Source organism: Vanessa tameamea, chromosome 23, assembly GCF_037043105.1.
Source record: "Vanessa tameamea isolate UH-Manoa-2023 chromosome 23, ilVanTame1 primary haplotype, whole genome shotgun sequence".
In the NCBI taxonomy this organism is placed as follows: Eukaryota; Metazoa; Arthropoda; class Insecta; order Lepidoptera; family Nymphalidae; genus Vanessa; species Vanessa tameamea.
In genome coordinates, this window is record NC_087331.1 from 9145547 (window position 1) to 9160406 (window position 14860).

Consider the following 14860-nt stretch of genomic DNA (forward strand, 5'->3'; position numbering starts at 1 on the left):
TTTAACCATTGATGAATACCGTTATCAGCTATAACAATACATCGGTATAAAGGTCGTTTTTCATTAGAACATAACAGGTTCGATTCTGACCCTTAGAGGTTCCAACTACAACCATAATGTTACGCTTAATCGTAGGCAATATAATTGCTAGTTTTATGTACTAGATTCTGCTCGCGGCTTCACCAGCGTGTAAGGGGAAAGGAGTGTCTACCTTTATTCATTTCTGTACCCGTGACAAAGTTCATAGACAAAACACAAACTTCCAACCCCCCTTTTAACCCTTTAGTAAAATCCGTTCTTAGCGGATGTCTACACCCTATAAGGAACCTACTTGCCAAAATTCAAGTTTGCAGTTGTTATAGTTTCTGAGATTTCGTGATTAATGTTGTATTTCGCTTTAATATCTGTATATATATATATATTTAGATTAAGATGATGACATCAATGTGTAGGTATTCTTCTTCTCCAATCAACTCTATCTCTTGTCTCCTTCTTACCTATTTCTTTCTTACGTGTAATCCATCCCACAGTTCTTCTGTCTCCTCGGGTTCTGTCATTCACATCTATGAAGTTACTCTCAGTGGAAATGCGTGGCATTTATCAACTGTAATATACCTATTTATTTTTATTTTCCGACTAACATCTTACAATGTAATTGTTTATTACGATGTTTGACATTAAAAACTATAATTAACTATTTTATGTACAAAATAACTGTTAAATTAAAGCTACTGCCACACTAAAGAATAATAAAAAATCTAGTCGTTAAATGAAGCAAATCTAATTAAAATCGTAAAATTAATTACATCATTAACAGAGTCCTTTCGGTGTCTACAAAGTTAATGATTCTGTCATTAATTGGATGTTTAAGTTATTGTTTTTATTTTGACATCTCATATGGATAGATTATTTTTGTAATACTCTGTATGATGTTTGTTTATCTAAATCTATTGGCCGTATCTGCGTACGTTAGTCAAATGAGTTTTTTTTTTATATTCATTATGCAAAATGCAAATTAAATAAAAAATATATATAAAAGTAAAAGCCTGTAAATTTCCTACAGCTGGGCTATAGCCTCCTCTGCCTTTGAGGAGAAGCTTTGGAGCTTAAACCACCACGCTTCTCCCACGTCAACCCGCTGGATGTGGCGGAATTGCAATGAAAAAAAACTAGGTGTAATTTTACAATACAGCTGTTAGGCAAATGCTGTTGTTGAATATGTTAGGAGTGTATTTGACCAAGCTGCTCCAATGCGGGTTTGTGAATCAAAACGTTGTTTAATTACATACATACATTTGACAACTTCCGTGGTCGAGCAGTGTGTACACCGGTTTTCGTGGGCACGCCACTCCGTGGTCCCGGGTTCGATTCCTGGCCGCGTCAATTTAGAAAAAGTTTATTAGTTTTCTATGTTGTCTTGGGTCTGGGTGTTTGTGGTGCCGTCGTTACTTCTGATTTTCCATAACACAAGTGCTTTAGCTACTTACATTGGGATCAGAGTAATCTATTAATGTTGTCCAATATTTATTATAATTACATACGAGTCCGTACTGTCGTTCAATGTATTGTAAGTATATTAATATTATACCCAATAAATGTTCTTAGCTTATAAAATCATTTATCCTGACTGACTCAACACGCAACCAAAACTACTGAGTCGTGAAAGCCGAAAATTGGTTAAAAAAAAATACCCGAATTCTACTTACAAATCGACAATTTATCGCAATGGAAAAGTAATCGTTTCCCTTAGCCGATTACCTACGCAACTGTCCAGTTGCGGTTCCAGAGTCGGGAACGTATCATTACCGGTATACGTCAGTAGAATTGACTCAACACTGCGCTCCATCGATCTTTAGCAAACTGCGAGTTATCTCCGTTGGTGTCAAATAGTAATAATGTTAACCCTTCCTAATATTATAAGCAAAAGTCTGTAAGGTTGTTACTCTTTCACGCAAGAACTGAAACTTCATATAGCTTTTATATACATAATTATACCTGACAACCGACTCCTAAAACGCGGGCAAAGTAGCGGTCGAAAACTAGTATAATATAAATTATATTTTACATCAGAAATTAATTAACTATGATTATAAACCAACACCATATTGGTATTATAATTATTTATTCAAACTTCCAATTTAACAATACATAAAATTTGACCTCGTTAGCTTAGTAGCTAGCTTATGAGCCGAAAGTCCTCGGTTAATATTCCGAAATGAGCCTATATAAAGTTACTGGGCTTTTCTGTCAAATTTCGGCAGCTGACCGTAGTTTCGAAGTTAGCAGATTCACTACCACCCAAAGTAAATAACATAAGTCGTTGGTCCTGCGCGTGGATGTCCCGTCTCATCGGATTAAGTGAGGAAAATTGTGTCTGTGTGTTTGTTTGTGTGTGTGTCTGTAAGAGCACATTACGAGATTAACAATTTATACTTGTTGACTTCCAGGCAGGATGTATTATATACAAAGGTATATAATTGTATTTAACTAACATGACTTTGTATTTTTAAATACAGGAAAAGAGTAACTACTTAGTTTTTTATTGGTTCTTCTCGGTAGAATATGTATTCCGAACCGGTGGTGGTTTCACTTATAGTCTGTTAAATGATGATTCAAAAGTGCTATTAAAAGCCTACTTACGCACAAAGTATATTTTGATGTTTTTATACAAAGATAGACTGACGTCACTTTTGTTATAATAGTTTTCGTTAGCGGACGAAATTCGTCTCTGATTTAAATATTTTTTTAATTTGAAAAAATCAAGTCTAATCAAAGTATTTTTTTTTCAAAAAAGCAAAAGCAGCTTTTAAATCATCTTGTTACAGTATTGCATACATGTAAAGCTACAGGTAGAGGAGTAACTCAGTTGTTACTCTTTTCCACCATTTAAATTTAAAGAGTTTTTTTTATGTCATTGGTTGGCGGACGAGCATATAGGCCACCTGATGGTAAGTGGTCACCACCGCCCATAGACAAAGGCGCTGTTATATATTAACCATTGCTTACATCACCTAAGCGCCGCCAACCTTGGGAACTAAGATATTATGTCCCTTGTGCCTGTAATTACACTGGCTCACTCACCCTTCTAACCGGAACACAACAATACAGAGTACTGTTATTTGGTGGTAGAATATCTGATGAGTGGGTGGTACCTACCCAGACGGGCTTGCACAAAGCCCAGAGTTTATGTAAATATAAAGTACTTACTACTTAAAGCCGAAGAAAGACCACAGTCACAGACCACAGGCGTGCAATTGGAGAGTCCACCAGTGGACGAATATGGGCTGATGGTGATGATGATGATGACAGTACTTACAACTAAATCTATGTATAGTCTGTCTAGATATCAACAAATACAACGAATTCCACGCTTTTTGTCACTAATGTAATCTTGTATTCAATAATATGCCTTATTTATCAACGTTTGATTGAGATTTAAATTTAATATGCCAAGTTAAAAACACTATAATACTAATAGAAAGAAAAAAAAAACATCAGTTGATAAATTGAGCTGCTTTAAAAAAAACATGTTTATATAACTTTTTTTTTTTTTTTTACTTCATAATTATCCTTTCTCCATTTGCTTGTTTGAGCAATTATTCACATAAAAATCCAGACCGTCTGTGAGATCATAAACTTTAACACACCGCAACTCAAATAAGTATTACTTTGAATTTGTTGAAATATTAATTAGTTTCCCCAATTAAAATCGCGGAAGCATTCACGATCATAAAACAGCTTTTAAAATCTTAAAACAATCCATCAAAGCGTAATAAAGTGAAATTAATTAAACAATTATTATTAATGTTAAAATAAAGAACAATTTTTAAGTGTCTTTCTCGGAAACATCGACTGAGAGACGAAATTTACCGTTCGTTATTTCAAAATTAACTTTTAACTAACGATTTTAGTTTTATTGCTTTGATAATTTGAACTTTTTAAATTCTCAATATGATTACGTAAGTTTTGTTATTTACTCCTAGAAGCTTATAAAATCTAACCAATTGGTCTAGTGGTTAGTTTATACGGTTATATATGCCTAGATTTCAGGTATACAATATAAACATTAAAAGTTATGCTTAGATTGAAAATTCGTATTGTTAACAATACCGTGCTTAAGAAAACACGTAAATTCTGCAACTGAACTCTCTCCGGTCGGTTCGGATTTGCCGATTATGGAAGGAATAATTTCATAATCTATTCGTATAATTATGAATATATATCATAATTTTGAAATGAGCTATATTTTTTAAGGTACCTACCTATATCTTAGGCAGGTAGGTACCTGATTTTGTATGATAGGTTTATTAAATATTAATTCGGATGTATTATATATTCGGATGTAAATATATTTCTGGGATATGAGTTACAGTCAAAACTGAGAAATATTTTGCTCTATTGAATTAGCAATAATTCAGTGACATTTTATATCATTGGCGGAATAATAAAGAAATGTCACCGAGAAGGAAAAAAAACCACAGTAAAAAAGTATCTATAAAACAATTTTAACAGCCATACATTGCTTATAAACGTATTGTTTCAATAAAAAATGTTAATGTTTACTCGAATTTAAAGATAAAACGCTCGCTGATGACATAGACAACGTATAACACGGAATTATGAATAAGTTATCTGTGCCCGAATCAATATCTGATGGGCGTGGTCTGTTTGGACCACACCCACTAATGTCTCCATCGTTTCGTCTCTTTCCCGCGTTTAAAAATTTAAACGTCGTGTTTGCGCTAGCCTTTATGTATCGCCAAAGTAATTAGTTAATGCCGGCCGTTATGTTTCTCTAGTGATTAGAAAAATAAAATTATTTAATCTAAACTATAACTGGTTATATCGTTATCGAAACGTGAGTGAAATCGATGTTTTTATTTGTATACGCTTATCTTGTAAATTAATGTATTTTGTTTTTTTTTCTGTTATTTTATTAGTAGTAATATGATAGTTTGGGTTTGAGGGTAAGATGATCCAGAGCATCATGTCTCAAGCCCAGTTTTCTCGTAAAGGAGGTCATTTATGTGACCAACCTCTTTAAATAAAGAAAAAAAAAATAGTAGAGTCTTGCTAATCCAGACTTGAATTATTTGTCATAATTTTGAAAATATTTGTTTGCTTGGGATTTGTTGGCCGGAAATTGAATTTACAAAACCTTACAATTCAGTGGGCACAGGATAGTTTCAGAGTGTCGATTAGTAGGAGAGCCCTTTATCCAAACAGAGGGCAGCACCTTTGAAGGCCGGAATGGCTGAATGAGGTCTTTAGCTAAAAGCATTAAATCTCTCCTCTAGGTAATAATAACTAAAGCAAGCTATGTTGCGACTGAAGGAACTATGGTCGAAATAAATATTCAAAACATTTTCATAAACAGAATTGCAAAGGTAAAATGTCGAAAAAGAAAACTCCGGTCATTTTCACCGTTTCTTAGTTGATTTTGGACCAACACTATACTAACTGGTATGAAATTATAATTTTGTATTTAATTAATCAAAGTTTTAATTGCAACTATATTATTAAAAAGATTAAGGGATACACTACTAGAATAGTAAGGATTTAGAAAAGGAATGAGTAACAAGTTCATGACATTCAAGTTATAAGTACAAGTATTATCTGCGTTAGGTAATATTACCGCTATGTTACTAATAAAATTCATCGAATCAATCCCAATGAATCATCACTATACGGTTAAAATTTCGAGCTTGACTACATACCTAAGATTATGCTGTAATATGCCAGGAAAAAATTCTTAAAATATATCCACAAAGAATACATATGTCGTAATCATAAATAGCTATATACCTAAGTATAAGTATTATCTGAGTAAAAATAAAAGCTTTCAAAATTCAAAATTAATCAACAAAAAAAAAACCACTTAATTATTTATCTTTGATATTTACAGAGAAACTCCGCCTGTCCCTCTGCGTGGGATGCGGCGGCCAAATCCACGACCAGTACATATTGCGTGTGGCGCCCGACTTGGAATGGCACGCCGCGTGCCTCAAGTGCCAGGAATGCCGGCAGTTCCTAGACGAATCTTGCACGTGCTTCGTGCGAGATGGAAAGACGTATTGCAAACGAGATTACACTAGGTAAGTGTGTTGTGACTGGTTCCCCTTGGTTCCAATCTAGACACCAACGTAGCACCAACGTGATATCATTACCAACATCAAGACTTGTATCGCTGCGTTCTGGTTTAAAGGCGTGTGAGCCAATGTTATTACAAGTATAACGACCGTATCATCTTAGATCCCAAGATTGGCTGCGCATGGACAATGTAAGGAATGGTTTATACAATGTCACCCCTTGTAAATACAAATAGGCCATTAAATAATAACACTATTCAACTCTCGATGTCTTCTTTTGTCTGCTGTCTTGCCGGTTCTTCACGATAGAGAAGATGAAGATGAAGATATTATCATTCGAATCGGTGACATTATTTAGCACTTAAAATTCGCACAACTTGTCTATAGGACTTTTAAAAGTTATTTTATGGATTCAAATATTATAACCTTACTAAAATTAAGAAATTGAGCTCATGGGCAAGTAATAGATAAGTGGAAGTATTTAGACAGTAGTTAGGTGGTGCAAACCCTCGTATCCAGTTGCGTGATATAAGTATTTAGTATGTGCTGCAGACGGCATTGCAATGCTTACTGTAAGTTTATACGCTGGCGACTAAACATCTTACAATTACTAAAGCCACATCATATCATCTTTCAAAAAAACAAACAATCAAAGAGAGACAAACATTAATGCTTATACTTATTACTTGAACTGTATGGCAACCCGCGACCTTTAATCGGAAGCCAGTCACGATGACTACCACAATCAGTAGCAAGTGTGAAAATGTGTTTAATCTCTTATCCGTTGAGTGCGATGGGATGCTAGATTTTGAATTTCTGTCTAGAATATTATTTATAATTTCTATAATAATTACGATCTTAATCAACTAAAAGCACTATGCGCATTGCAAATAAATCAATTAAAACCGATAATCACATTTTAAAAACGTTTTTTGTTTATATCGGTCTCTTATACTCACAAACTTAAAACTAACTATAAGAGTATAATATTTACTTTATAATTATATTTATAGTCCGGCTTACATTTCAAAAGCTCCCCTCTATATTTAGTCTATGGTACAAAATAAACCCTAAAGTCATTTAAAAAAAAATTCATAACATGTCAATCATAATTCATCTCGGCGCCACTTTTTAAACACAGACAAAATCTAAAGATGAATTCACTAAAATAACTTGGCTGTTTACCTTTTCACCCTTCTATCTCGCGGCTAAAATATAGAATTACACATCAGCAAACAGAACTTTACACGGCTCCGTTCTTGCTATCAACGTCATCTTTTTTCTTAAGGTAATAAAGAATAAATTCGTATGACAAACCTTTAAAAATAATTTGGATGAAACACGAATTGTCTTTGCCGCTTTGAACGGTGATGTGCCGAGAAAAACAAACCAGCATTATGTATTTTGGCGCCAAAACAAACGTCAGTTTGACAGCACGGCGGGCGGCGGGAACCCGATATGTCTATGGTTCGTTTCCGTTCGCCGGAAGATCGATTACTTTTTTCAGTCTAATGCATTATTTGTTTTTATATTTCTATGTTAATTTACGTGTTTTCCCATGACTCGATCGTTATAGGTGTGATTGTTTAAATTGAGTTTTATCTATGATCATATTTGATTTCACTACGTATATGATGGCTGATTGAACATTTATTTAAATCACTATTGAACTTCATAATAAATTGTTGTCTATATACTACCAAATATGTTACTATTGCTTTTTAAATTTCAGATAACTTTTAAAACATAAAACCTTTTTTGTAAGTATGTATGAAACCAAGTCATTGCTATGAACATATGATTCTCAAAAAAAAATAATGCAGTCGATATAAAAAGTAAAAATAAATATAGAAATATAACAAAACGGACACGCTTGTTTGCATATAAAATTACAAACCAAACATCCTTACATTATATCTATTTATATTTTAAATTAAATAAGTCCGGAAACACGCAGAGGAAGGACATATCAATTAATGACTTATCCAAAAACAAGTTTATTTTTAATATAAACAAAAAAACGGATTATAATCCGGTATAAGCCGAAATTTTTAATGAGCAATTGGACTTCAACTCACTGCTTTAGCCTATCTTTAAGACTTATACAGAATAACAATAATGTTTATTTTCAAGAAGAAGTGAGATCACGTATTTATACCGCTATTATAAGAAGAGAAAAAGACAGTGAGAACCTTCAATACAATATATTTACATTTAAAGCCAACTTCAGAAAGAAGGAGTTTAATTTGTCATATATTTTTATGTCGTATTGAAACTACATAGTTGGTCTATTAACCTTAAAAGAATATAAATCTTAAGTTCTTTACTGTAAACAAACAGTAACTAAAAAAAAAAATCTGTCGAGAAATTGTCAGTAGCAACCCGTTATGTTTTTTAAGTGGTGCTCGAATTCTTTACAATCGTGTTGGATTGCGATACCCAAAGAAATATAAAACTGGGGCACTAGATTGTGTGTGTTTATGTAAATTCATGTGCACTATAAGTCAACCGTGCATTTGGCTATCGGTGGGAAATCGGTCGAAAACTAATTCAATGTGTAAAATAATGCTTATTCAATACGTGCATGACGTTTCAGAATACAGTGCCAAGAGTCATGTCAGTGTGATTTCAGTGCGTCGTAAAACAAATCATAGACAACACAGCCCTAAATATGGACGACCTCACGCCCCGCAATTAGCGGAAGATGAGACAGCACGCGCGTCTCCCGTTACTGTGTATAAACAAACGGACATTTTGAAACGAACGCACACTTGATATACGTATACATACATTCAATAATATCCATGGTTATATAATTTGACGAAAACAACAAGGAAATTCATTCCTTACGATAGTCTTCTATATGCTCCTGAAATTAAATACACTATCTGTTATATAGATATATAATTATGCATATATACGTACATAAATATCACGTCTTGTCCATAGTCTAAATTTAAATCGGTTGAAACTGCGAAACGCATAAGTTTATATAACAATATTATATACGAAAATCGTTTCCAAAATGATCCGTATCTTCTGGTATAAACGTAATGTATTTAATAGAATAGTACATTTTTAATTACGAATTCCAAAAAAATCTCATTTATAATGATCTACAAATATTATACGTAATTGCGAAAGTTTGCATGAATGGATGTTTGTCACAAAATCACGCCACGGCTGAACTGATCCGATTGAAATTTTGCACTGAGATAGATTATAGTTCCCGAAAAAGGGTACCCACCACTTCCACTTCGCTTTCTTTTACCTACCCAAAGCACATGTCACTTGGATAATGGTAATAAGAAATGACAACGAATAATAAATATGGCGGACATTCAAAAAAAATACGTTTGGAAATATAAAAAATAATCAAACTGTGTCGAAGCAGCACTATCTGACGAGCATGTAGGTAAGTAAATTATTATCGAAAATTCGAAAATCATCGCTTTCCTAAAACATTTCCTTACAAAATAACGTTTTACTGGCCGGATTCGGGGAACCCCAAAAACACACCTAGTATCAAAGAATCGATGCTAATTTTTCTAAAACAAAAAGACAAAGTATATCATAAAGGATGATTTATTTAAAAATTAGTAGCTTATATTTAGCGGGGTAATATTGGATACGGGCGAGTAAAATAGGCAATATCACTCGCGTTACGTTTGACATCTCGTGTGTGGTCGATGTTTTCACAGCTGCCTGTCAATCATTCGAACGGTGAACAGATGTTGAAATCTCTAGATGGCGTTTGCGAATTGATCATCGGAGGAAATAAATAAACTAAACGCATTTAACTTCTTTTTTTTGTTTAGTACCTACTTATATAAGTAATTATACATTTTTTTTTGCTGGGCAGTATAAACTACCCACCTGGTGGAAAGTGGTTACCATCCCTAATAAACATTAGCGCCGTAAGACATATTAACCATTCCTTAAAACACCAATGAACCACCTACCTTGGAAACTAAGGTCTTATGACCCTTGAAACTCCCGAGTAAACGCGTTGCCAGCCATACTAAAGCGTGTCACATCCCTTATGCCAGCAATAGAACTGGCTCACTCGTTGACGTTAATACGGCGAAATATTGAAGAATCACGTGGTACGTGGTACTCAGATGGTCCTACATTTTTATTTGCGCTGTCGGACTGGCGAATGTGCTGCCTGCTGGTAAGTGGTCCCAAATGACATCGGTACTGTGAGAAATATTTCCCTCGACCGTCCACAGTCGGTAATATTCGGTTAGTTCAATAACGACAATACATATTCAATATGTTGCAATATATGTATTAATATTCGATTTATTAGACATTCAGTCAATGGATTACAGAATGGATTACCCATCCAAATGTGCTCAAAAATACCTACCTGATTAAATAGATTATAAATAGATAATATATATTAGATTTGAACCTATTAAAAAAACGCAAAAGCCTTTCTTAGACAAAAAGTACTTTACTTTGAACTGTGCGTTGGCAGATAAATATATAATTGTTTTTATATATATATATATATAGATAATTTTAGTAGTTCTTTGGGATTTCATATAGACATAAGGTGTGTTTACCGGTTTTTGTTCGATAACAGAAATTTTAAGTAACCCTTTACTTTCCCTTAGGGATGGGATACTTAGGGATTCTCACCCCTTTGAAAAGACACCCCTTAAAGATGTAACTAAAGAATAATAGTCTGGGTAACATTTAATTTTATTTACAATGTACTTTTTAAGGTATATAATTACAAAGTGCTCCATAGCTCTATATTATTACTGGAGAATAAAATTGTATAAGAATTTCGTTAATAAATCAAAGATCGATTTTGTTGCGCTAATTTAGTTCTTAGATATTATTAATTATCATGATTATTGCATTCAATATCGCTTGAAACACTCTCTTAAATGATTTTGTAGTTTAATTATATTAAAAACTAGATCCTCATGGTTACTCGCGTTTAGCGTTACCGCTTCACCCCCCTAGGGATCATATCGTGGTGTTATAGTATAAATTTTCTTAATAAATGGATTATCAAATAAAGAAAATCTTCACCTTTATAATATTGTATCTAATTCTTCCGTAAGTGAGTTTATCTTAAACTCCCCCTAACAAACGGCTGTACCGAATTTAAGTAGGTCTCTGCTTGATTTACCTTGGATTAGACACGGTAGGTTGCGCTGCAATCGGGTTGCTGTAAAAATAATTTATATTTCATCTGTAGGAAGTTGGGACGAGCAGCGAGTGTTAGTACCGATTCAAATATGTAATAAATAAAATATCAAAGCTTAGGATTAAACAAAAAAAAATATCTAGAACTAACACAAAACAAAAAAGCAAATTAAAACGTCTTTACAAAATAAAAATATATAACCTGTTCACGGTATCTGTAACGCGAAAATCGTAAAACCCTAACCGTAAACTTATTTCTAGGGGTATTGACCGGCACTTAGTAAAGGCACCCTCGCAATCTCGCTAAAAGCATCGCGTATACCGCTACACGTAGCTTTATAGCGTTCTATAGACAAGTACATGCCTTGTGTAGTGTATACGTTTCATTGTGTTGATTAGAAGTATTTATACAAGTATCGACGTTTTATTTTTCGAAATGAAACTGTACGTATACAAGGTTATTCAAAGGGGAATTTGATTTTCTGTACACATTACATTTTAATGAAAAGATTTCGATGCAAAAACGTTTTAACTTATGTACCGTGTCTTGTATATACGTATTTCATTTTAGGTATTATCAAAACAATGATCACGTTTGTAAGAATCAACAGAAAACTGTTGAAAGTCTAGACGACGTATTAACAATAGGTACAATATATAGCTACTATAAGTAGTCACCAACAGACAATAGCTGAGTAAGAAAAACTTTGAATTAGTTTATATGTACATATATATTTGTATTTACCAAATTCCGAATCGAAGTTACCACCTGTTTGGAATATTGAGTCTACCGAGAAGAACCGGCAAGAAACTCAGTGATTTTTTTTACAAAAACAAATCTACGACATTGAACTCACCTCAAAACATGAAAAGATATAACACAAGCCCAAATGAAAATAAAAAGGTTTCACCGACGAACCACCTTCCTCCGAATAACTTACATTCGTTTTCCATCCACTGAACTCTATCCAAAAACAATTTTCTATTGTTTATCACCTCTATTAATAATATATAAATTTATCAACAGGTTATTCGGTACGAAATGCGACAAGTGCGGCGCTTCATTTAGTAAAAACGATTTCGTGATGCGAGCGAAGACGAAGATATATCACATCGACTGTTTCAGATGTTGCGCGTGCGCAAGACAACTAATACCAGGTAATTATGTCTTATACTTGCGGTAGTTACACGTCGTGGTGAGTCCTTATGCGATACATGGATTGTTTTATTCCCATTGTATATATTATAAATGTTTTTATTCTTATCAACAAAAATAATAATGGATAACTCGCAGTCGCAATAACATTAATTTGAATCACTTTCGTTGTTCGATTTACACATGTGCTTATATTAAAATATATTTAATTCAGTTAAATTTTAATGTTTTGTTGCAGGCGATGAGTTCGCGTTACGAGAGGGCGGTGCTTTATATTGTAGGGAAGATCACGATGTCTTAGAGAAAGTATGTATCTTCTGTATGTAAATAATTAAATATATTTTTCACCTTTGTTATATACATTTATATAGTTAGTTTATATTCATTAAATTCATGCATGTCACGTCATTGGTCTAAATTTAAAGCGATTTAAAACTAATATGGTAACATTTTATACTAAAACCTCCTCCGAAACGCGGTGCGTCTTCCAGTATAGTTTTATGTCTGTTGTTTTAGTAGTTTTTCAGTTCCGTATTTAAAAAAAAATCGTCTTTTCGTTATTTAGTATAGATTAACCATCGACTAAGATAAGCATACTAGTAATTATTTCATAATTTTATCAGTCTTTTGTTTTTTTTTTTATTAAAAGTAGTTTTATTTAATTGCTTAAATTTAAAATACATAAATTTTAAATACTTTAGTTCAACTTTATCTTCTTAGTATTAAAAATGAGACAGTTTGTATGTTTGGATATTAGTTTCTCATTAAACTTACTTAACATTAAAACAAATGATATTATGTTGCATATACTCTTTGCATTATTATCAACATATAATATATAATTATACAATTCCAACAGAGTGCAAACACAAGCAGCAACAGCGGTAACGCGGAAAGCAACAACAATACAACACTTAGCAACAATAATTCACACCATCCCCACGAGCTGGGCTCAATGTCAGGTAAGAATACGAATATTCGGACTTACTTATAAAATACTTTATTGCACAAAACAGTATGTATATTCTACGAAAGAGGGAGTTAATGCTAAAAGTAATCTCTCTACATATATGCAAAAAAAAACCGAAAAACTGTTAACAGAAATGCATATAAATCAGAATATCGAAGACGGCTCTCTATATTCTTACTGATATTCTAACAGCCCGAGCTTGGAAGTGAGAAGTAACACTTCTATACATTGGCAAGTTCGTATATCAATATTATTAAAATTACAAACACGTAAAATTTATTTGTATGTAGCGGATTATCTTTGGAACGAATAATTCAATTTTAAATAGCTATTCAATGGTAGAAAGCTACATCACTCCGGAGTCAACGTCTTAGTTCTCAAGGGTGGTGGTGCGTTGGTGATGTAAGGAATAGTTAATTTCTTAGTTTATCTATTTGGGGTGGTGACCACTAACCATTTGTCCGTCCGCCTGCCTATATCACAAAAAAAAAAACTATATCAAGTAGCATGGTACTTTATAATACTTTAATAATATCCTCAATGATCACAATTTTAACTAGAAATATATAATGTCAGTTACGCCCATCTATCTCTATGTAGAATCTGTGTATCGATATAAAATCACTCGGATGTTGTTTTCATTATCAACAACACGCATAATGAGGGATAAGTCCGTATCGTAATAACATCGGCGCGATAATAGCTTTGATTGAACTGATTTAACGTACAGCGAGCGGAAAAACTTGTTCAATATATATTAATTGTATAATAAAACATAAAAAAAATATATATTAAATTCAATAAGTTGCATGTACTTTTGAATCGTGGTTATTCAGCATAATATTAAATGTCAAGGTACCGTCGCCATAACACTTAATAGTTAACTTTTTCTTGAGTTAATTCAGTAATTATTCACCTACAAATAATAATATATAATCTCAATAAAAGACAAATAATTTAATCGACTTGTGTGTATCTCCACGCTTTTTATCGTCTGTTCATAGTATAGAAAATGTCGCTTCCCGCCCCCTTAGATCTCCTCAGTTACGCAATGGATTTTAATGCAGTTTCAATATACAGAGTTATTCAAGATTTATATGATCATATTACATAAAGAAAAGCCGAGAATTTCAACTTTCCTAGCCGGAAAAAACACAAAAATATATCTTTTCATGTTTGTACGTCATTCTAAAAGTTTAATATAACAACTGTTTGTAGGGTAAAAAACAGGATAAAGTGCATTTTTTAAATATTATATTATTGATTGTGAATTTTAATATTCGATATTCAATCACATTAAAATGACTGGACGGTTTGTTATCGACTATTTCCTATGATGATGATATGAACATGATACTTTAAACATTTAAAATGAAAATAAAATATTATATTGAATAGTTATATTATATTTAATATAATATACCTATCTACTAGGGAACCGAGCAAGTAACAGCTAGTTAAATAATAAAAAATCTAAAC

At 32.9% G+C, this 14860-nt stretch overlaps 1 protein-coding gene across 1 annotated transcript in view; it reads left to right on the forward strand.

The window, feature by feature from the left end:
• LOC113395202 (insulin gene enhancer protein ISL-1) overlaps positions 1–14860 on the forward strand; it is a 49082-nt gene that overhangs the window by 28636 nt on the left and 5586 nt on the right. The window contains exons 2-5 of the mRNA XM_026632774.2: positions 5906–6095; positions 12283–12413; positions 12650–12717; positions 13271–13373. Of these exons, the coding sequence (XP_026488559.1) occupies positions 5906–6095; positions 12283–12413; positions 12650–12717; positions 13271–13373 (492 nt within the window). The remainder of the gene's footprint in view (positions 1–5905; positions 6096–12282; positions 12414–12649; positions 12718–13270; positions 13374–14860) is intronic.